The following is a 24,244-nucleotide window of genomic DNA, read 5'->3' as shown; positions in this document are numbered from 1 at the left end:
GTCTCTGGATGCAGGCTATCTTCTTGTACAGCCTGCATTGGAGCCATCTTCCTGATCCTGCAACTTTACCTTGTACCATATTGCCACCTACTTGTGTTTATAGTGAAGGTTTGGTTTTGATTAAAGAGAAAAATTCCTGACAGCAGATGAATAGGTGTTTGTTGGAACAGGGTCCAGGAATGGAATTGTATGAGAGAATTCTGAGTAGGGTGAGAAAACAAGAGCCTTGTGACCTTACTTTCTTCAAAAACATGGATTTGTTCTTAGAATATGCTTTCATGACCCTCCCAGGAGTGAGTTTACTTTAGGGAAAAAAAGAATATTCATTATATCTGGCTATTGTTATTTATTTATATGCTTCTATGGAAAATTATTTTTTTTTGTTTTGTTTTGTTTTGTTTTTTGCCATGTGTAGCTTGTTCTTGTGTCACTCATGTGACAATAAACTATCTAAGGCTCTGAATAAAGTTGGCTACTGTACAAGACCTCCTTTTTAGGTTCTATTCTCCCAGGTTCTACTGCTTTTAGAGTGGTAAACAGGTATTCATACTTTCTGCTGAAAGACCAAAAAAGTAATGTTAATGATGGACTGACCTGGAAACCAATATCTGTTCCTTGGAATTTGCTAACTTCCTCTCACAAGGCCCTGAGATGACAAGAATTCACACTGCCCCTCCTTTCTGCCCCCCCCCCCTTTCCTGTGAGTCAACAGGTGGTAAATAGGGTCCTTAGGAAACAAAGAGATAGCTGTAACTCTGGTTTGCCCAGACAAGATTTATTAGCACACCTGAAGCCCTAAGGTCTGCTGACCCTAATAGGGAGACCATCCGGCCTCCAAGGGTCAAGTACTCAATGGACAGAGGGTCCCACCTTCTCCCTAAGCTTGTGGGTTTGCCTTTAAAAACACCTAGGTCCAGGGGAGGGGGCTTCTCTTTAGCCTGCATGCTGGAGGAGCCCGTTTGCACAAATGTTTCCTGTTCATTAAAGCCTTTTGCGTTTTGCAGCAACTGGACTGGACATTGAGTTCTTGGGGTATCGACCGAAATTGGGAGACTCCTCATTCTGAGGGTCTTACACTGCAAAGAGGAATATTTCAATGGTTATCAGGTCTTTAGTCTTCGTTTTCTGATCTGATCAGTTGACTCAGTCTTTGGATTTCGATCTGAATTTAAGGTTTGGCAGCTTACCTTACATCTCTGTCAACTCCCATTTAGCCACACTAGGTTTTCCTTTATAATATTCTGCTCAATTCCCAGAAAGACCCTTTAAATAGGAAATATTATATACTTCAACTTTCACTACTCCAACAGCTGTGTTAGCCACACAAAAGAAATGTTCACAGAACATGTTCTGACAAGACAACTTTTCCAAAGCTGAGACTTTAGAACCAGCAAGGGCCATTTATACCATGCTTTTCCTTTTTTGCCCAAAACAAATAGGAAACTGTGTTTAAGCAAGTATTCTTTAGGAATTGATTTCATTGCTTCTCAGCCTTTTGGCTAAGATCAAGTGTAGAAGTTGATTTTATTAGTAAAGCTAATTATCCTTATGGGATATTATTTACGATTAAGTGTTTAGACATGAACCAAAATTGAAATATTTCTTAATAGTATAAATATCAAAATGTTAATAGTTTTATAAATAGTAGGTTCAGTCTTAGTAGTATAATTTTGGAATGGGATGAGTCATAAATCTGTATATTTGTGGTTTTTAACCTCAGGAATTTGATGCTGTCTGGACCAGTTTTTGTTAGCATACTTGGTATCTGAGAGTAAAAGACAAAAGAAACTACTTAATGGCTAAGGGTGGCCAGGGAGAGCTTCCTATAGCAAGGGATTAGCCAGATCACTGTCTGTAATGCTAATGTTGATGAGTTGCTAGTAAGCTTGTAAATAAATGCCTCTACTGAAGGCACTTTGAAAAAATGCACTTCAGGAACTTATTAGGTGAACTTTTCTGTTCTGCCAGGCAGTTCCCAAATAACCATACAGAGTTTATTATTAATTATAAATGCCCAGTCACTAGTTTAGGCTTGTTAAATTAATCCATAATTCTTATCTACCCTCTGCTACATGGTGGTGCCTCCTTTCAACATGGCGTGTTCATCTTGCTTCTTCCTGTGTATTGAGACCTCCCTGACCCCACCCTTCTTCCCAGCATCCTCTGTGTCTGGCTGTCCTACCTATACCCCCTGCCTAACTAATGGCTATTTAGCTTTTTATTAAACCAATAGGAAGGTGCCTTTGCAAAAACACATCTCCACAGTGTACAAACACATCTTAGACTTGCCAAAGAATCCCACTTCCTTAGAAAGCTGTTTCTGAGCTGGTCAGATGGGACAGTTGGTAGAGGAACTTGTGCCAAGCCTAGCAGCCTGAACTCAGTTCCCTAAACTCACATGTGGACTGCAGCACATTTTTTTCTGACCTCCAATGTCACAACATCGATTAACTTCTGCCCCTTCCCCATGACACATGCCAATAGATAAATGTAAAAAAAAATTTAAACTATATATACATAGAATTCACATATACCAGAAGAAAAGTGAAAATTTACAAAAAAATGGGCCTATGACGATCTGTTTTGGATAAAATAACTAGGGATTGGAAGTAATGATTGCTTCAAGAACTTAGGATATTACGGAAGGGACAGAACAATATACTTCTGGCTCAAAATAGAGTGGTTGACTTCTTAGGGTACAGATGGCAAATGTGTGTCACTTAATTTTGAAAATAATGTGTTCAGTGTAGATACTGTAGTTTTGGTTTGTGTTGAGTTCTTACCTAAACAGTAGTTTTCTTCTAGCCATGCTGTAAGGATTATCAAGTACACCAGATCTTGTTGAGGATGGGCCTGTTCATCTCTACATTTAAATAGATTTCCATTTCTGGAATTACTAGTCTAGGTTATTTAGTCTGAAGATATATTATTAAACATGAGAAACTAGTTCTATCTAGCAGCAGTTGATTTACCTCCCCACAATGACCATCCCCACTCTTACTGGCCCATCCTACCTCCAATGCTCAAGCCTTCCTTGCAATGCATGTGGCCTAGAATGGCCCTTAAGGAATTTCATATTTTCTCCCTGGAGCAACTCTCTTTTTTTGCATTAGGTTACTATCTTAGTGTTTCTATTGCTTCAATGAAACACCATGACCAAAAAGCAAGGTGTGTGTGTGTGTGTGTGTGTATGTGTGTGTGTGTGTGTGTGTGTGTGTGTGTGTAGGGGAGGTTCATTTGACTTACACTCACATGTTGCTGTTCATCACTGAAAGAATCAGGAACTCAAACAGGGTAGGAAACTGGAGGCAGGAACAGATGCATTAGCCATGGAGGGCTGTTTTCTGAAGTACCTCACATGGCTTGCTCAGAACCACCAGCCCAGGGATGGCACCACCCACAGTGGGCTGGACCCTCTACCACTGAGCATTTAAATGAGAAAATGCCCTCTTTCAGCTTGATCTCATGAAGGAATTTCCTCAACTGAGGTCCCTTCCTCTCTGATGATTCTAACTGCTATCAGGTTGACACAAACCAGCCAATACAGCTACTAAGAGCTCTTACCAGTCTTGTGCTGACACTTGGATTGTTCCAAATCAGGCTGATCAGGAGTGGAGTCAGCGATGTCCTTTCCACATTCTGTAGCATGCCTGCCCTGCAGCTTGCTTGAAACAGTGAGAAGCCTGAGTTTGTTCTGTTTCTGTGTAGACCTAAATAAGTGTATTTGTATGAGAAAAACAGACCAAACAATTGGCCTTCATCCAGAAAATCATCTTAAGCATTCCTCTTGATTAATTCAGTGTTATAATTTATGAAAAACGGTACATCCAAATGCTCTTGGGTGTACTTGGAAGAGTCTTGCCTGAGCAGGGCTAAAGTTCTTCTCTTCTATGCTGGCTAATTGAAGGGGACTTTCGATTCATCATTATTTCAATAATTTAACATGTTTTCTTTCATCTAAATGTGTCCTGAGGCAGGTACAAGACAACTCATATATTTTAAGAAGAAATAGTTCTTTCTTCCAGTGCTCAAAGTTGCATATGATCTGCAGAAATTAAACTTAAGTTTAATTTAAATTTGGTTGTAATTTGAGGCTTTATAGCTTCCATGGCACCTGCTGCAAATTTTAATGAACTGTTGAAGGATTACAGCATTTACACATACCACTTTAGCTCTGTTCTCTGAGGTTGCAAACATCAAAACACTCCTTTTTGTTTAACCTCACAAAGTTGTAGATATCACCCAAGCACACCTGTCCATCTTCCAGAATGTCTCTGTCTTTTGACTTTTATTCGTTGATGTGTTCTATGTACACACCGGAGAGTTGTGGTGCACTGGATGGTGCATGAATGCTAAGGCCAGAGGAGGACTGAGCCTGGCATCAGGTTGGTGGCCATCAATCTCTAGTAATCCTCCTGTCGCCAACCTCTCCTCCCCAAAGCTGGGTTTAGGCTTGTGTGCAGCCACACCTGGCTGCTTCCATAGGCACTGGGTATGTGTGTTCAGATTCTCACACTGGGACAACAGTTGGTCTTGTCTGTTGAGTCATCTTCTTAGCTCTGGGTTTTGTTTGTAATAACAGCTTTATTTAGATATAATTAACATACCACAATGTCAGGCTTTTGACAAATGATTAAGTTGTTTTTACAATAACCATAAAGTTATGTAGTCTTTATTAAAATTTTCAGAGTATGGTAATATTGAGTCCTAGTAGGAGTACTGAGAAATGAGCACTGTCTCATTTCCTGGTAAAGGGAGGGGTGGGAGAGATGACTCAGTGATGAAGAGTGCTTGCTGCTCTTCCAGAGGATGTGAGTGTGCATCCCAGCACCCATTTCTGGCAGCCCACAACCACTTATAAGACAGATCTTTTAGTCTTCATGGGCATGAGCAGACCCTCACACAGGTATACACACATACACTCAAGTAAAAATAATCTCTTTTTTTTTAAGTGAGAAAGAATGGTAGATCTTTCCTTATAGGCTTTTTATAAGAACTGTTACTCAGAGTGCAGATGGCTTGAGCTACCATAGGTTGAGTAGATAGCACATGCGAGGGATTTTGTTCCTAGCAGGAATTCTTGTGACAGCTGCCTCTCCCCCACACATGCACCCATGATGTCCTGTGTCACCTAGAGCTTTGGTGGTGTCTCTCACTCTTTGTAGTAATGGTTTTGATTTAATAATATTTGAATTTTATAATTGTACATTTTCAGGATATAAACTGATTATATAGCCCATACATAACCATGTGGAAAAATTAAAGCAAGCTGCTTAAGATATTTATCACCTACACACTTAGTACTTCTCTGTGGGAGCATACTTGAACACCTTCTTTTAGCAATTTTTTTAATGATGATTCGCTTACTCACTTTGCTATGCAGTAGATTTTTGTTGTAAACTTCATTGCCTTTCCTGACTCTGATATCTTTTGTTGCCCATCACCATCACCTCCACCCCAGCTCTGCAGCAACCATCCTGATCTGCTCTTTGTGCTTATGCCCTACAGTTTTTACAAATGTGCTAACAGCACCCTCTGAGCCTGGTTCATTTCATTCACAGAAAGTTCTCCAATTTCATTTCTTTTACCACAAATGACAAGATGCCTTTCTATAAAGCTGAGTTGCATCCTATTATTTGTATATGTTACCACATTTTCTTTATTCCATCATCAAATTCAGAACATTTAATTTCTTCTTTGCTATTAGGGCAAACTGATTTCAGATCTCTGAATTAAAACTGAGTAGTGGTATAGCTGGATTGTAGCATAGTTTATGTTAATTTTTTAACAACCTCCACTCTGTTGTGTACTATGGCTATGATTTTATATCCCTATCAATTCTGTGCAAACTGTCTCTTTTCTCCAAGATTGTATTAACTTTTGTTATTTTTTACTTTGAGAAATTGTAAATCTAACCAGCATGCAGTGTAGTTTCATCGTGGTTTTAATTTGCATTTCCCTGATGATCACTGATGGGCTTCTATTTGAAAACAACTGTCTAGAAAAATATTCACATGGATTCAGCCACCAGGGTACAAAGAAGACACTACAGGTGTAGTCTAACATAGGAGTGCTGTATCTCAAAAGGGTAGCAGAAATTGGCAGCATCTTGTGTTCTTTTGCTTTAATATTCATGAAAGAAACAAGTCTTAAAGGCCATGGAGGCTTGCATCAAAGTCTAGTGAGCAAAGGACCCCAAACAATGTGCAGTGGAATCAAAATCCCTGTCTCTAGTCCCTAAGAGGATCCTGCTTGAGATTTTGAGGTTGAAGCCTAAGTTGTAATGAAGGCCTCAATATGTTGGCAATGGCAGGACCATGATGCAGGTATGGGTGGACCTACTCTGAAAGGGGCTATGTGTGCTACCAGTAGCAGAACTCAATGAGTCATGTAACTAATTTGGAATCCAGATGTATGCATCACAAATCCCAGATTCCAGACATATTATTGTAGGACTTGCTGTTTGCCCTGCTGGGCTACAGTTTTGCTTTTATTTTTATGTCTTCATTCCTTCCTTTGGAAATGGGAATGTTTATTCTATGATTTTTATAGAGGTTCACAGTTAAAGAGATTTTCTTTGGGCTTTTTAACATTGTCCATGCTGGTAAAGTTCATAGGAACTTCCAAGATGGACTGATGAATTTTACATTATGAGCTGAAAATTTTACATTATGAGACCTTAAGGGAAAGGATGGTGATGTTATAATTTAAAGTGATGTTTTTGAGTGTCAAGTTGATGTGTAATTTGACTGGATTTGGAATAACCATGGAAACACACCTCTTGGCATATCTGTGAGAACATTTCCAAAATAAATGTTTAATTGAAGAGGGAAAACCCATATACTGTGTTAGGATTTCTGTCCAAGAATTCAGTGTTCTAATTTGTTATGATTAACAAGGTTAGAACTTATACTCTTTATTAAAACTTCCATTGGCTTTGGCTTTAGCATAAAGCATTTTACAGTTTTCCATTTTCACCCTTTTAATATCCAAAATAGATGTGTAGTATAGTGTGTGTGTGTGTGTGTGTGTGTGTGTGTGTGTGTGTGTTTATCCTCTGTCAACTTACTACCACTATTTTCTGAAATAAACAGAATATCATTACCATATTCCTTACATTTTTTACTGAAGTTTTGGTTGATCTCCCCGAAGAATAAGAAATATGTGCTTTTCAATCCTGTATCACAAAACAAGCCCTTGGGTAAGATCAACACGACCCTTTACTCTTGGCACAAATCTCTGTCTTCTCACTACAAGTCTGCTGTTTAAAATATAGAAACTATCCAGCTTGGACAGGAGGTGCAGCTCAAGTTGGGTATGTGCTCTCCTGATGCTAACAGTCTGCATTCAATCCCAGCACTGCCTGAAGCTAAGAATGGTGTCAGTACCTGCAATCCCAGCAGTGTCTAGGTACAGGCTGGAGGACCAGAAGTTCAAGAACATCCTCAGTAGTGAGTTTGAGTCCAGGCTGGAATACACAAAATCCTGTCCATTTTCTTCTAGATTAAAAAATGAGAGTCAGCTGGGCTATGATAATATATACCTTTAATCCTAGCACAGGCAGATGGATATCTATGAGTTTGACACCAGCCTGGTCTACAGAGCAAATTCCAGGACAGCCAGGGATAAACAGAAAACACCTGTTTATAAAAACAAATGAACAAACAAACAAACAAAAAGTAGACACACAGAAGCTAAGTAACAGAGCCTGGATCATTGAAATAATGACCAAGAGACCTAGAATAAAATCCCTGCTTCTGTGTGAAGCTAATCCTGCTTCTGTGTGAAACTAATACTCTTTCTCTTTATTATACTTGGAGGAGAGAACGCAATACTTTGCATGGCTATTTCAACACAAATTATCTTTTGTTTTATATACTTAAATTAGTAATAATTTAATTATTAAAATATCTATATTTAGTATGTACTTAAATTATTTGTTCTTTATCTTGCTACAAAATTATATCCTGAAGAAAACAGGATATGTGGTGATCTCTAAGGGTGGACAGATACTGTGATTACTGAATAATTGTGGGTGTCCCTGAGGTGTCAGACAGGGAAGTGAACCCTGACAAGAAATGAGAATGAAAACCAGTGCAGATAAATGAACCTAGACCAGACTTCTGGGAGTCTAATAACAGGCGGTTCATTGTCAGCATATTTAAGCACAGTACAATTTTGGAAAATGTTTCCAGGCAACAATCAGTCCAATTCCAGGTGTACAATAACACTTAAAGTGTGACTACAGAGAAACTCTTTTACAGAGTATATGTGACTGGGAGGGTGGGCTCTGTAGCTGAGAAGCCTAGAACCTAGTGTGGTCTCTACACAGATGACTCCTACTTCACTCTACATTTTTACTGAGCTGCCTTTGCTGATATTATATGATAACTTTGTGTAGATGATTAAAGAATATCCTTTCCAGCCATGAAGGGGCAAGTCACAGTAGCACCTCAGACATCATGGGTGTGATGTCAGAGAAAGGGGAAGAAATAGCTACCATTGTCCTCAGGTTTAAGATGAAGTTGCCCCCCCCCCCGCCTTTTTTTTTTTTTTTTTCTGATTCATCTTACTCATTTTTTAAATTAATTCATTCTTTACATTTCAATCCCAGTTCCCCCTCCCTCACCTCTTCCTTCTTCCCCATCCCCTCCCATCTGGTCCTTAGAGAGGATAAGGCCTCCTCTAGGAAGTCTAAGTCTATCCCATCATCTTGTTGAGGTAGGAAGACCAAGGCATCTGTCCACCCCCACATTCCTGTGTCTAGGCTGGGCAAGGTATCTCTCCATATAGAATGGGCTCCACTAAGTCAGTTTGTGCATTAGTGTTAGATCTTGGACCCACTGCCAGTGGCCTCATACATTGTCCAAGTCACACCATTGTCACCTATGTTAGGGAGTCTAGTTCAGTCGTATGCAGTTTCCCCATTTGTCAGACCTGAGTCAGTGATATCTCACTAGCTTGGATCAGCTGATTCTGTGGGTTTCCCCATCATGGTCTTGACTCCTTGTTCATTTTATATCCTCCCTCTCTTCAATTGTAACCAGGAGCTTGGCCCATTGGTTAGTTGTAGATTTCTGCATCTGCTTCCGTCTGTTTCTGGAAGAGGGTGCTGGCTTCTCTGGGGTTGTGGATTGTAGGCTAGGTATCTTTTGTTCATGTCTGCTATCCACTTATGTATCTTTCTGGTTTTGGGTTGCCTCACTCAGGATGGCTTTTTCTAGTTCTGTCCATTTGCTTACAAATTTTAGGATGCCATTGTTTCTTACCTCTGAGAAGTACTCCATTGTGTAAATATACCACATTTTCTTTATTCCTTCTTCAGTTGAGGGGCATCTAGGTTGTTTCTAAGATCTGGCTATTATAAATAATGCTGCTATGAACATAGTTGGGCAAATGTCCTTGTGGTGTGAATGCGCCTCCTTCGGGTATATGCCCAACAGTAGTACTGCAGGGTCTTGAGGTAGGTTGATTCCTACTTTTCTGAGAAATCTCCACACTGATTTCCACAGCTGCTCTACAAGTTTGCACTCACACCAGCAATGGAGGAGTGTTCCCCTTTCTCCATATCCTCTCCAGCATAAAATATCATTAGTTTTTTTTTTTTTTTTCCCATTCTGATTGGTGTAAGATAGAATCTCAGAGTGGTTTTGATTTGCATTTCCCTGATGGCTAAGGATTTTGAGCATTTCCTTAAGTTTCTTTCTGCCATTTCAGATTGTTTTGTTGAGAATTCTCTGTTTAGATCTGTATCCAATTTTTTAATTGGATTATTTGGTAATTTGATGTCTAGTTTCTTGAGTTCTTTGTATATTTTGAAAATCAGCCCTTTGTCAGATGTGGGGTTGGTGACGATCTTTTCTCATTCTGTAGGAAGCTGTTTTGTCTTGTTGACCATGTTCTTTGCTTTACAGAAGCTTCTTGGTTTCAGAAGGTCCCATTTATTAATTGTTGCCCTCAGTGTTCATGCTACTGGTGTAATGTTCAGGAAGAGGTGTATATTTTGTAGAACATCTCAAAGAACCAATTCTTTGTCTCATTCATTCTTTGCATTGTTTTCTTTTTGTTTGTTTGTTTTTATTGATTTCAGCCCTCAATTTGACAATTTCTTGCCATCTACTCCTTCTGGGTGAGTTTGCTTCTTTTTGTTCTAGAGCTTTCAGTTGTTCTGTTAATTCACTAGTGTGGGATTTTTCCAGATTCTTTATGTAGGCATTGAGTGCTAAGAACTTTCCTCTCAGCACTGCTTTCATTGTGTCCCATAAGTTTGGTTATGTTGTGAGGTCGTTTTCTTTTTTTTTTTTTTTTTTACATAACATTTACTGTGACTTATGAGCCAACTAAAAACATTCAATTTTAAAACGGGAATGCAATTTGTAAACTGTGTTCTAGGATTTTCTTTCTTTTTTTATTATATATATTTTTTATTTAATTTTATATAACAAAGTCCAATTAAATGAAAACAAACATTTATACACAATATTTGGGAATTTGGGCGTCGTTCTTTCCAAACTACTTCCTGCTGGTAAGGGGCGCTGTCTTGGGGGATTCGAAGAAGATTCAGATATCCTAGCTGTAGTCTGTAGGGCTGTTTTGTCCAGCTGTTTGGAATGTAGGATCAGCTTGTACTCTGTTTCAGGTGGTCTGGCGTGATCAAACCACATTAGTCTGGAAGGAATCCACATCTTTTCATTTTCTGTGGAAACAAAAATAGAAATCCTTTTCCCCAGTAACTTGTTCTTCAACTTAAATTTTGGAGTCAAAGCGTTTTTTTTTTTTTTTTTTTTTTTTTAATTTATTATTTTACATGTCGATCCCAGTTCCCTCTCCCTCCCTCCCTCCCCTCTAGCCCTCCCTCCCTCCCCTCTAGCCCTCCCTCCCTCCTTCCCTCCCTTTTGCCCTCTCTGCCCTCTCACATGCACTCTAAACACCCTCCCCTCCCAAACCCCCACCACAATACCATATGTAGGGGAATGCCATCCAGTTGGGGTCATGTAGATCTGACAAGTCCTGGAAGTAGGGACTAGGGCTTCTCTCCTATCTCTAGAATGAGGCAGTTATCCCTCCATGGGGCATATGTTTGCAAAGTCCTTTTGTGTACCAGGGATACATCCTGGCTCCACTGTCTGAGGTCTCTCAGACTGCTCAGACCTTCTGGCTGAGACCCATATTCAGGGGGGTCCGAGTCAGTCCCCTGTTGGCTTCCCAGCTATCAGTCTAGTGGCCCTTAGCTCCTCCTTGTTCAGGTAAGCTGTCTCTATGTACTTCTACCGCATGGTCTTGTCCTCTCCATCTGCTTCTGGGTTCTAGTTCGACTCAGTGTTTATGTATGGGTGTTTGCTCCTATTTTCAACAGGCATTAGTTGAGGACTCCATGGAGAAGTTAGTTGTTGATCTCACTCTCCGGGAAGGGCATTTATGATAGCCTTTCCACGGGAGCTGAGATTGTTAGTTGGGAGCAGTCTTGTAGTTCCCTCGACCTTTCTTTGTGTTCAACTTTATCTTCAAACCAATATTGGCTCCCTCTTTTATGTTCTCTCTCTGTGTCTCTGTCTCTGTCTCTGTCTCTCTCTCTCTTTCTCTCTCTCTCTTTCCTATTTTCCATTCCTAACCAGGCTCAAACGTGAGGTCATTTTCATTAAACTTTAGGAAGTCTTTCATTTCTTTCTTTATTCTTTCTTGACCTAATGGTGGTTTGGTTGATAATTGTTCAATTTCCATGTGTTTGTGGGTTTTCTGAGATTAACATTGCTGTTGAATTTTAACGTCAAGCTGTGGTGATCTGATAGGATACAGGGGTTTACTCCATTTTTAAATATGTTAAGGTTTGCTTTGTTATCATATATGTGGTCAATTTTTGAGACAGTTCTATGATGTGCTGAAAAGAAAGTATATTCTTTTGTGTTTGGGTGCAGTGTTCTATAGATTTCTATTAAGTCCATTTTCATCATAACCTCTGTTAGTTCCCTTATTTCTCTGTTAAGCTTCTCTCTGGCAGTTCTATCCAGTGGTGAGAGTGGGGTATCTCCCACTGTTAGTGTGTGGGGCTTGATTTGTGATTTAAGCCCTTGTGTTAGGGGCATGGATGTTCATAATTGAGATTTCCTCTTGATGGATTTTTCCTGTGATGAATATAAAATGCTTTTCTTTATCTTTTTGGATTGATTTTAGTTTAAAGTCTGTTTTGTTAAATATTAGCTTGTTTCTTTTGGTCATTTGATTGGAAATTTTTTTCCTCACCCTTTACTCTGAGGTAATACCTATCTGTAAGCAGCAGAAAGATGGATTCTGTTTTCATATCCAATCTGTTAGCCTGTGTCTTTTATAGGTGAATTGAGACCATTTATATTAATGGATATTAATGACCAGTGATTGCTAGTTCCAGTCCCTTTTGTTTTCATTGTTGGTGGTGGCATTATGTGTTCAATTCCCTTCTTTGGGGTTTGCTGATGTAAGCTCATCTATTGCCTATGTGCTTGTGGATGTAGATGATTTTCTTGGGTTGGTGTTTTCCTTCTAGTACTTTCTGTAGGGCTGGGTTTATGGATATATATTGCTTAAATTTGATTTTATCATATAATACCTTGTTTTTTCCATCTGTGGTTATTGAAAGCTTTGCTGGGTAAAGTAGTCTGGGCTGGTATCTATGGTCCCTTAGTGACTGCATAACCTCTGACCAGGACATTCTGTCTTTCATTGTTTCCATTGAGAAGCCAGGTGTAATTCTGATAGGTCTACTTTTAAATGTTACCTGGCCTTTCTCCTTTGTAGCTCTTAATATTCTTGTATTCTTGTTTATTCTATGTTTATTGTATTGATTATTATGTGGACAGGGAATTTTTTTTCTTTTTGGTCCAGTCTATTTGGTTATTTGGTGTCCTGTAAGCCTCTTGTATTTTCATAGGCATGGTCTTCTTTAGGTTGGGAAAGTTTTCTTCTATAATTTTTAAACTGTTTTCTGTACCTTGAATTGGACTTCCCATGTTCTTTTATCTGTATTATTCTTAGGTTCAGTCTTTTCATGGTATCCCAGCTTTCTTGCATGTTGGATTTAAATTTTTCTTTGACCAATTAATCTATTTCCTCCAAGTTATCTTCAGCGCCTGAGATTCTCCCTTTTATCTCTTGTATTCTGTTGTCCATGCTTGCAGTTGTGGTTCCTGATCATTTATCCACATTTTCCGTTCCCAGAACTCCCTTAGTTTGTGTTTTCTTTATTGTTTCTATTTCAAATTTCATGTCTTGAATCATTTCATTCACTTCTTTGATTGCTTTTTCTTGGTTTTCTTTAAGGGAATTGTTGATTTCTTACACTTGTCTTTTCCTCCACTTCTTTAAGGGAATTTTCATTTCTTCTTTAAGGGCCTAAATTATCCTCATAAAGTTATTTTTTAGGTTGTTTCCTTCTACTTCATCTGTGTTGGGATGTTCAGGTTTAGCTGTTGTAACACCACTAGTTCCTAGTGGTACTGTATTGCTCTTTATATTGTTTAGTATGTTCTTACCTTGTTGTCTATGCATCTCTTCCCCTAATTCATATAGATGGAGCTTGTGCTTCAGGGGTCTCTCTTTCTCCAATTGGTATAGATGGGGGCTGTGGCTCCAATGACTGCTGCTTCAGGCACAAGTAGAGCAGAGATTCTGGTGAATGCTCCTCCTGGTAGAAGTAGGCTCAACACTCAGGTGGCACTCCTTGAGGTAGGGGTAGGGCTACAGCTTGGGTGGATGCTACTCCAGTTGGAGGTATAGATGGGGCTGAGTCAATGTAGTAGCAGGGTGTCTCCCACTGAGAAATGGCAGTGGATGCTGGACACAGGTGCTCTTCCCCAGAGGAATATTTTGCAATAGTTTCTGGAAGCTGCTGCTGGAAAATGCTGCTGTTTCTTCACCTGGTGATTAGTCCTTGCTCCTGGGCCAGAGGCTGGAGCCTCCTTCTGATGCTGCCCAGGTCTGAGGCTCATGGCTCCCATATGCTGCTTCCAGGCTGGGATTCAGGCCTCTCACTGAAGCTGCCTCAGGCCTGAAGGTCCGGCCTCCTTGTCTGAAGTAATTCTTATTGTTATTCATGTTTATGTGAGTGAGTTGGTTCATTTAGTATATAAACAATCATATATAAATATGATTTATTTCATAAACCATATTAAATCTCTTTAGCATTCATTCTTTGGTAATTATTGGATGATAATAATATACATAGAAAGCAAATTTTGTACTGAAATATAGTTTTGACTTCTATGTTCAAGTCACTGTGACTGGCTTCTTGTGGGGGGGATATTTTTTAAAAAAAATTAGTGATTTCCCTGCTCCTGAAACTTGAACTCTATTGAGGAACTGAAGTATATAAAAAGTGAATATTAATATCTTTAAGTGACAGTGGTAATTTCAAGTTATCTCTCTCTTTGCATAGGCAGTGTGAAAGCTAGAATGCTTTAAAAAGTTGTCCAGCATCTGATGCACATACTTTGTGGCATGTGGAGTTCAACTGGTCCTTCTCAGTGCAGCCAAAGTCTCACAGCAAAGTGCACACATTTAATACTCAAGTATCTTGGCCAGCAGCTACTCTAGGTGTTCAGTTAAGATGACTGTATCTCAAATAACTGCATGAGATATTTTTAAAAACTGAATGTGGTGATTATAATGAACTTCATTTGGGGAATCTATAGAATTTGTCAATTGATAAAACTGAACAGCCAAACATGATTTTAAATTACTTATTTAATAGGGACTCTCGTTGGCAGGTTTGCTTTAGAGATCTGTGTATCTTGAGAAAATGTAAGTCCTCATTAGAAACATTTTCAGGAAATTGGTCTACATTCCAGAATACTGAACAAGGACATTTGCTGATCTCTTCGGAAAAAATTACTGCTAATTTTATAGAAAATTAAGTGCAAATAGTACCAACATAGTTATTAGCACAACGGATTTGATGAGTTTTCCTCCAAAAGAACTATAAATTATATAAAATAACAATTATGATAGTGAATAAGGCTTGTCACTATTTCCCATGGGTATCTACTCTTAAAAATATGGCGGTATATATTCCTAAAAATATGTGTGTTAAAAATTGGGAACCTGTGTACTGTGGCTGAGAATGAAGAATGGGTTTTTGTTATTGTTGTTTCTGAGACAATCTCTCACTGTGTAGCCTAGGTTAGCCTTCAACTCACTGTGTAACTCAGAACTGCCAGGTTCTTGTAATATTCACATGCTTGGCTTTCTGGATGCTAGGATCACATGTATATGATGCCACACAGAGAACCAGTATTTTAAAAGATGATTTTGCTGTAGTTCCTGGTTTTGTGGCCAAGATTTTAACTAGAACCAGAACATCAGCTGGTTAATCCAGAAGATTGAACTGAAGGTCCTAAAGAGTTGAAGTAGAGCACAAACTGGAGCAGATATGACTTCAGATTAGATCCTGAAAGCAGCTACTTCCACAGCAGGAGACTGAAAGCTACCATGTTGTCAGTTGAATCGAGTTAGTGAAAATGTAATACAGTTCTTAAAAGCAGGCTTAAAAGCAGGCTGCTCAGACAGCCTGGGCTTGAATTCCAACATCACTCCAATTTTATGACAGTTGTAGTCATGCACTGGTTCAATGTTTCAGGAAAATGAGAAGAATTTTACAATCTTCACAGAGTTCTTGTCAGGATTGAGTTGATTTATGTAGATCCCAACAACAGTGCTTAGCAGGCGGCAAATTGTAATTCTTAATGGATGTTACAGTAATAACCACAGTCTATCTGAGCTACACTATTATCACTCTGGCTATTGCTTTTCCTAAGTAAAGAATTTAGGATAATTTCAAGGAGCACATGGCATGCAGTGCTCCTCAAGGCAGTTTTCAATTACTGAGCCATTTCCTGAGACAACAGTAACTAATGAGAACATACTCAGTCCAGGCACTCTAGTTGGACCATCAGACCCCAGAGTACTTCCTGCTGCCTCTTCCCACTGTGGCCCCCAGGGACTCCCCTGTAGGAATTCCAAAAGATGCTGGAAACCACAGACCTGAAGTCAGGTCCTGTCTGCCTGGAACATGCTGTGTGCCCTGCAGCAGTCCTTCTGAGTTCCTTATTTATGTGCTGTTGAGAGCTGGAATTGCCGGGTGGTTTTCCAAATGCCTCAAGAAGGCATAGAGAATGGACTGCGCAGAGCACCTGGAATGAGGGCTAATTCCTCAAATTGGGACTTCAAGTTTTCTGTCTTGGAATTCCATATGCATGTGAGAAATGAGAACCACTGCTAAATAAGTTTTGGCTTCTTGAAGCTAAATACCCAAGACAAATACAGCTGGGTCCTATGTGTGCTTTTAGTTGTTTTGAGAAATAGCTATACAAGTAGGGTACACTTGTGTCTACAACCTCATCAGAATTTGCCATCCTGGACTGGGTTAAGATGGAATCACAGTGTAGTTTTCTCTTGCATTTCTCTGGCCAGTGGTATTGAATGCTTTTTTCTATTTCTTGGCTCTTTATATTTTTAAGAACTGTCCATCCATTTCATTAGCCTGTTTGTTACCTGAATTATGTAATTGGGGGTTGGTGCTTTTGTGTGTGTGTGTGTGTGTGTGTGTGTGTGTGTGTGTGTGTTCTTTATATCACAGAGATCCTTGCACATCAATGTTTTATTCACAATTTTATTCATGAAGCATTATTCACAACCACTAAGCTATGAAACCAACCGAGGTGTCCATCAACAGAGGAATGGCTATGGAAAATATCATTTATTAACATAATGGAATTCTTCCCACACATGGAAAAGAGTGAAGTTATTAAAAACTTCTGCAGAAAAACAGACATGATAGAAGATATTCACACTAAATGAATTAAGTCAGTCTCAGAAAATAAAAAATACTTCATCTTTTCCATATATATGTAGAATATATGAAAGCAGAAGCAAAAGTGTCCTGTGGGACAAAGAAGACCAGTGGGGGTGGGGATGAGAAAGAGGAAGGCAGAAGGGTCTAGGAGAAATATCTAATTATCTTTGTAACCCATTTTTTGTTTTGTTTTGTATCCTGGCTGTAGTTTAACGAGCTTATCAAAGATAAATTGTGTTCTTTAAAAAAAAATACAAGTTTTGCCTAGATGAACTCAAAGGTTCCCTCAGTTGCAGTTACTCTATGTGTACTAAGATGTTTCATTCAGAAATAAACCTATGGATAAAGGCATGAAATCCCAGACCTGAGGACAATGAGTAGCTGGAAGAAGAGTATGGAGTAACAAGGCACTGTACTTTTTCATACTTGAAACAGAGATAAGGGTACCTTCTGTTGCAGGCATCTCATCTCAGTGCTCTGACGCAACCTATTTATGGAGAGTACAAATGGTCTGATGCTAACTAACTCTGGACAAGAAGCATACATTACCTGCTCACAAAACAGTTCTCATAGGCCCTGTGTGCTGTGGTGGTTCTCTTGCTGGTTAGTGGTCTCTGAAAATACCCTTCTCAAATTAAATGTTTACAATTAGGATGCAGTGCTGGTGTTAGAAGTAGATGGAAAATCGACCTCAGAAACACGTGTTTCAATTGATCTGAAGAATGAGGGAGGTGAAAAAGTCACCACTTTCTTTCTGGATGGAAAACCTGTAATGATTAATGAATCTATAGGATATGTTTATAACTTAGAATAACCTATCATTTAGGTCTCATTTCAACTTTCTGAAAACAAAGAAAATGTGTATGTTTATAAATACATATACACACAAATACACAGAGAACAGTGAAGTCTCCTAATACATTTTTGATAATGATTAATATATAAGAACTTGACTCCTTTTGTCAGCTTCACATGTGCTGTGAGTTGAAGACCACCCATGAGTTTCCTTACCAGTTCTGCCCTCCTCTCTACAATCCTGGCTGCCTCTTGTGCCAATGTGTGTATGTGTGTTAATTAAGTATACTTTACATAGTTGCCCTGCTGTAGTGTGTTAGCATGGAGCCATATCACCTATTAACACTTCAGCATGGACTATTTCCATCATTATTTTCAGATAGTTGGAACTTAGGGCACAGGAAAAATTCCATGGAGAACGTAAATGAGAAAGGCTGACAGCAAGAAGTGAGGAGGTTCATCCACATGGAGCCAAAGTGGGGAGTGTCAGGAACCAGGCAGTCCTATTGAATCCAGCATAGACTGAGATATTGACCAAAAGGTGTCCTATGGAGGACTAATAAGAAGACCAGGTTTGCCCTCTCAGGGGCTACTCAGTGTGTTGTCTATAATCCATCTGCAGCAGATGTCAGCAAAATCAAATTACTTTTGCCCTAGGGAGATTTGGGCAATAGTAAAGAGTTAATGTTAATATGGTTTTAGATAGTAAATGTATCTTGTATGGCTTATTTTCTAAAATCGAGTCTCTCAAGGAAACATGATTTTCCATTCTAATTTCATTTAAATAATATATTTCACTTCAAAATAATTCTTTTGAAGGAAAAACAGTTCATATATAGAGAACAAGTAATTCTTCCTTTAATAAGACATTTCCAATTATAGCCCTGGAATAACAAATCTGCTTTGAGAATGCTGGCTTATTCAGAGTTCCATATGTATAACTCTGATTAGGAGGGGAAGATGCATATCTCCTACAAATGGTGAATTACACCCAGTGGGTGGGGGAAAGCTGTATTTTATTTTGACAGATTTTTTGTTGTTTTGTTATTATTATAAAAGCTCTGAATAGCCCTCATTTTGGGAAAACATTCTTTTAAAAATAATTTTTGCATTAATTCTCTGTGCTATGGTGATGTGATCATTATTTTCAAAAATATAGAAGTACTTTAAGAAAATCTACCTCCCACACTGATAAGATACTCTACAAAACATTTTGTGTCTGTCTCTGGAGAACTTAATAAATGTCCTTCCCATACCTTCCATCTCACTCTGCTCACACCTGCTGTTTCCAAAGTAAGCCTTCAAATATTATAATGTCTTCATAAAGTAAAACCTGCAGCTAACAGTTGGCCCGGGAGACTTGATTTATACCTTCATCCTGTTGTTTGCTTGCACTATTAGTTTAAAAGTTATATCTGAAATTTTCAACTTATTTTTTAAGAATACTTCAATAGCAAATATATTGTAGTATTAAAATTAACCTTTTCCTATTCAATTTCTAGGGCCACTGCGACACACAGGGGCCAGGTGATTTTCAAGGATGCGTTAGCCCAGCAGCTGTGTGAACAAGGAGGTAAGAACACACCTGCCTTGTTTATGTTAGTGGTATCTACATTGTTCATGGACAGTCCTATGTCTTATGCTCTAAGCTGCCTTTTCATCAATGTTACTGTATTATGATATTTGAAAATTGAATTGTTGACCACTTCACATCCCTACTAATTATTTATTCAGTAGATATTGGTAAAGATTGACTTCTGAACGTATTTACTGTCACCAAACAAAAGAAAATTTATCCTGTTTTCATAATATTTTCTCCAGAGTCATTTTTAGTTGTCCTAGAAGTGACAAATTTTAATAGTAATTATAAAATTGTACAAAAATCCATCCCCTTTAATTTGGCATTAAGTTTCTAATCAAATGTGTTTCTTACACTCTAAAATCTAATACCTGTGATCTCGATTCAATTGGTCTCACCATGAGTTGCTCATGTAGCAATATATTTTGATAGGTATAATCAGTATGATTTTACCTAAGTAAAGTGATATTTTCTAAATTGTTACTGTCAAATTTATAATTATTTGCTTATCAATTCTTCACTTAGAAACCCTCCTCCTTAATTTTAAAAGCCTATTGTCAGTATCATTTAGTTAAATGGATTTTCTTCTATGACTTTCAAGAATGAAGACATTAAAAGTATGCCTTAATAGGCAAACTCAAGAATTCTATCATAATGTAATTTTTTCATGTTATGAAAATATTTACTGAAAACAGAATATTGTAAAACAGAAAACATTATCATTCTGAAAAATATATATAATGTTTTAAAAGGTATGTACAATTCACATTTACCAGCCCCTAAGTTTAAATTATCTTAAGCTGTACAAGATTAAGTCTGTTATGTTATCATTGGGTTGAACTATTTAAAATAAAATAAAAAGCTAAGAAAATTAATGGGAAAAAGCCTCAATGAACAAGGTCAAACTCATCTTATATTACAGTATTGCATATGCACATTATTTGCATGTGGTCAATATGGTGTTGTTGAAAACAGAGCCCAGGACCTGAAGGACAGCACAGAAATTGAATTGGTATAGCCAGAATAAGGTTCCAGCCTAAGGAGAGTGATGGCTCTTCCTGCACTCGGGAAAACAGTTCTGTAAACCAAGTATTTATTTTGGTTCTTTCTACTTTTAATTAAAACATTATTTCCTCAAATAAAAATATCATAATTTTTCATGTCATGATTTTCTATGCATTACACAAAGAATACCTAATGTATTTATGATAGGAAAAAATACCTTTCCCTATATACCACAGCACAGGGCCTTTCATCTATGATGTAATTTAGTTTGTTGGTCCTAACTAAATTAAGCAATTCAAACAAAGCAAATTTTGTTTGTGTGGAGCTTGGAACCAGGAACATTTTAAGATCATCTTGAGAGCTAAATATACTGAGAAAGTAAAAGTATCTAAGGACAGGATGGCAGGCGGGTCAACAGCCTTGGTCCCTTCTTAGAAGGCTGTCCTGCTAGTGCAGTCCCAGCAGTGGCCAGAGGGTTCCCTGGACTCACAGTTCCTCAGTTTGCATCCCTACCTTCCTCACTCATCCACCTCTCAGTCCTACCTTAAAACCACCTGAAGGAGCCTCATTCCATAAGACCAGTGCCATCCCTTTTTCCTTGCATGAATTAACCTTTTATGTCTTTTGTTCTGGCTATTTCAGACTTTCAAATACACATGAAAACAAAACAAAAACAAAAAACCTTATGGGTTGGCAGTAATAAAGTTGTGATGTTTCTATTTCCATCCATAGTGGTCACAGACTGGCCTTATGTGAAACTGATGCCTGTACGATTGTTTATGTTCTGCAAGGGAACACCAAGGCCCAGCTGTGAGGGCTAGACTAGCTGTTAGACATCAGTGCTGTTCTCTCTCAAGGCTGGGAAGAGAAAGTGAGGGAGAAGTCGTTTACTTGTGGGTTTCAGGCTCTACACATCTTTTGCAATCAGGGATGTGTTGTTAGAACTATACCATAGAGCTGTTGTGACCTTCCTCTTTGGGGGAGACTCAGCAATCATGTGGGAAGGTTCCTTTTCTTGAGCAAAGGCTCAAGCAAGATCAGCAGAGAAGATAAAATGCAGGAGCTATTCAGTGAGGGGAGAAGGGGAATGACCCTTTTCTTCTTAAGCTTGTCTGTGTTTTCTAAAATTGTACAATGAAATTATATTATCTGAGCTATAAGAAAATAACACAGATTCTCTCTATGCTCAAATCCAAAGATGAGGTTTCCCTTTTAAAGAGGGAGGGGCACTTCTGCTAAGCAGGTGGACAAAATTATTTCTTAAGAACTGAAGAGAAATACAGAGTGCCCATGTCACTCCCGTATGATGGCTGTCCTGACTCTTAATAAGGCCTGTCCCCATGTGTCCTAATTACACAAGTTTATTTCCCCTCACCTGGAAGCCTTTGGAAAGAAGACTCATGCCTTGGTTTCTTTTCCTTTAATATGTAATATGCTGTCTTAAGGCATACACTTAATAAATGGTGAAGAATCAATGTGAAGGCCTCTCCTGAGAAGCCTTTCCTGTTGAGCACTGTGGGGCAGGCTGGCTATCACAAAACAGTACTTCTTATACTGTTGGAAAATGTAGGTTCTGTCTATTAAAAATCTGTAAGTTAGCACTGTAAGTCAGTAATGTGCCTGCCCTGTAAGAATGAGGACCTACCTAAGTTCAGATCCCAGCACTCACATAATAAACCAGGCATGGCATTCACCTGAAACTCCAGCGCTGGGGTGACAGAGGACAGATAGGCAGACTCTAGAGATAACTGGCCAGCCAGTATAGCTGAAGCAGTCAACTTCAAGTTCAGAGAGAGACCCTGCCTCAAAAATAAGGTGACCAAAAAAGAAAAAAAACCTGACATTGGCTTCTGGCCACTATACCCATGTATACACAATGTACGTGCACATCCACATACATATATATATTCACATGTATATATACATACTCACCTGAACACACACATATACATATATATATATAACACATTTGTCATACACACAAATAAATCTGAAAATTGTTCACAGATTTTCATTTCAACTCTAAAGAATTGCCTTAGATCACACTGTAGTATTTTATATCATCTTAAATCCTGAAGTTCTAGAAGTAACAGTAAACACTCTGCAGATGGGGGTCTTCTGACATTCGTGTACCAGACAGCAAGCTAAAGTATCCTTATCTTTAACCTGGAGATACTGTTGTGCTGCTGCTGGTGGTGTGTGTGTGTGTGTGTGTGTGTGTGTGTGTGTGTGTGTGTGTAGGGAGAGTCTTGTGTGGGGGGGTATATATTCACAATTGTTTAAAGTAGAAGTTGCCCATGTTCATTCACTAGCAATAAAAAAAGAACAGAAATGTCTAATAGTCCTCTCTAAGGATTATTGGATACCTACCGTGGGTGCTAGCTTTGCTAGGTTGGGTCATGAGGTGTGTCAAGGAACAGAGAGTAGCTGGGTGGGAGGCAAAGGAAAGGGTGACTACAGTTTTATAAGGGTGGATCCAGATCAGGAAGTTCTCATAATAAGGTAGTACTCAGCAAAAGCCCAAGCAGGAATGAAGGAATTAGCATGTGCCTTTCCTAGAGACTACCCAAAACGTCACTAAGGTTTTAAAGACAAAAATGGTGGTGAAATACTGTTTGACGTACTCAGAGTACAGCAGAAAGTTCAGAATGAGCTAAAAACTTGGAAGAAAGTAGATACCAGTCCTCCACAAGAATTATTATTGGACAATTGAGAAAAAGATGGAAACATAAAATACTGTGAATCACATAAAATTTGTGCTTGCACGATCCTGCTGCTTTCCCTATCCAAATGTGTGATTATAGGCTTATGCCACTACATCTAGTTTCAAGAAGACTTTTGATTTTTAAAAAATTTAATTTTGAAAATTCACATGAATTACATGAACCTTGATAAAAACAATCACCATTGCCAAAATCCTCTGAAAACTCAAGGAAAAATTCTTATTCTTTGAAGCCTTGTAAACCAAGTGTCCAGCATAAAACTGAAGTAAGTCAGCATAGTTGCTTCTGGGCCAGCTCAGCATGGCTACACAAATCATGGCCAAGAATGGAGCATCACAAATCATGGCCAAGAATGGAGCATGGAGAATAAGTGTATGTGTATGTCCACTGGCCTCTGGGCTTTTTGGCATACCTTCTTCAAACACATTGAATTTTTAGCAAGACCAGAAGTCAGGCTTAGTGGTCTAACCACAGTCATGCCCTGTAGTGCCCCCAAAGGGTATGTGCCATTTATAAACAATTCCAGTATCCTCTGTAATTGGCTTGATTGTAGTGGCTAAAATGGAAAATGCTTGTATCAGAAGGGGACAGGCTTAGAGCTGATGCAGAGAAACTCCAGCAGTTCTGCTTTCCACAGCCTCAAGACTGGCTGGTAGACTGTGTGGAGATGGGTTAAGGACTGTGAAAATGTAAACTGTGAGACAGAAAGGATGTACAAGTTCAATAATCAAACATGTAAAGTTTACAATGCATGTAAGCAGGGCATTGAACTTAGGTGTGGTTCTTAAAAACTTTAGATGTACCTAATGGGGTGGGGTATATCTCAGCGGTAGAGCTAATAATGGTGGTCAGCATAATACCCCAGGTTCAGTTCGGGCAATGCATTCCGCCAGTAGTCAGTGATATTTTGAATATCATTTGTATACCATATCTACCAGGTTCTTCCCTCAGCTATACCCTTGTTATTCAAGAGCTTAAATTAACAAGTATTTTTCCAGTAACCTAAAATGAAGAATGTTTATTAACACAGTCTTCTTTCACGTTGTTAGATTGTTAGAATTGTGTTACCTTACCTCCTTTCGCTGTTGAAAGAAAGACTTGAATGTCCCAATGCTAAAGATTTGCTTGTCAATGACATCTGTTTCCCCATGGCTGTTATGTAGCTTGAATTTCACCTTAGCAGCTACAACTTCTGTTCCTGGCATTCCCAGGCTTATGATTTATACACAAAGAGAGCTGGATAGGAGGCTGGGGAAGCTATCCAGGAGTGGCAGTCCTGCCTCAAGGTCTGAGAAAGGTCCAATAGAGAAAAGAACTGAG

General features: G+C 38.8%; 1 protein-coding gene and 1 pseudogene across 1 annotated transcript in view; both read left to right on the top strand.

Moving 5' to 3' along the window:
* The window catches only part of Reln (reelin), a 420,372-nt gene that overhangs the window by 154,060 nt on the left and 242,068 nt on the right, over nt 1–24,244 (top strand). Inside the window, exon 4 of the mRNA XM_051174802.1 lies at nt 19,120–19,190. Within this exon, the coding sequence (XP_051030759.1) occupies nt 19,120–19,190 (71 nt within the window). The remainder of the gene's footprint in view (nt 1–19,119; nt 19,191–24,244) is intronic.
* On the top strand, nt 1,480–1,590 carry LOC127214412 (uncharacterized; annotated as a pseudogene).

Source organism: Phodopus roborovskii, unplaced genomic scaffold (genome assembly GCF_943737965.1).
Source record: "Phodopus roborovskii unplaced genomic scaffold, PHOROB, whole genome shotgun sequence".
NCBI lineage: Eukaryota > Metazoa > Chordata > Mammalia > Rodentia > Cricetidae > Phodopus > Phodopus roborovskii.
This window is presented reverse-complemented; position numbering and strand designations above follow the sequence as displayed.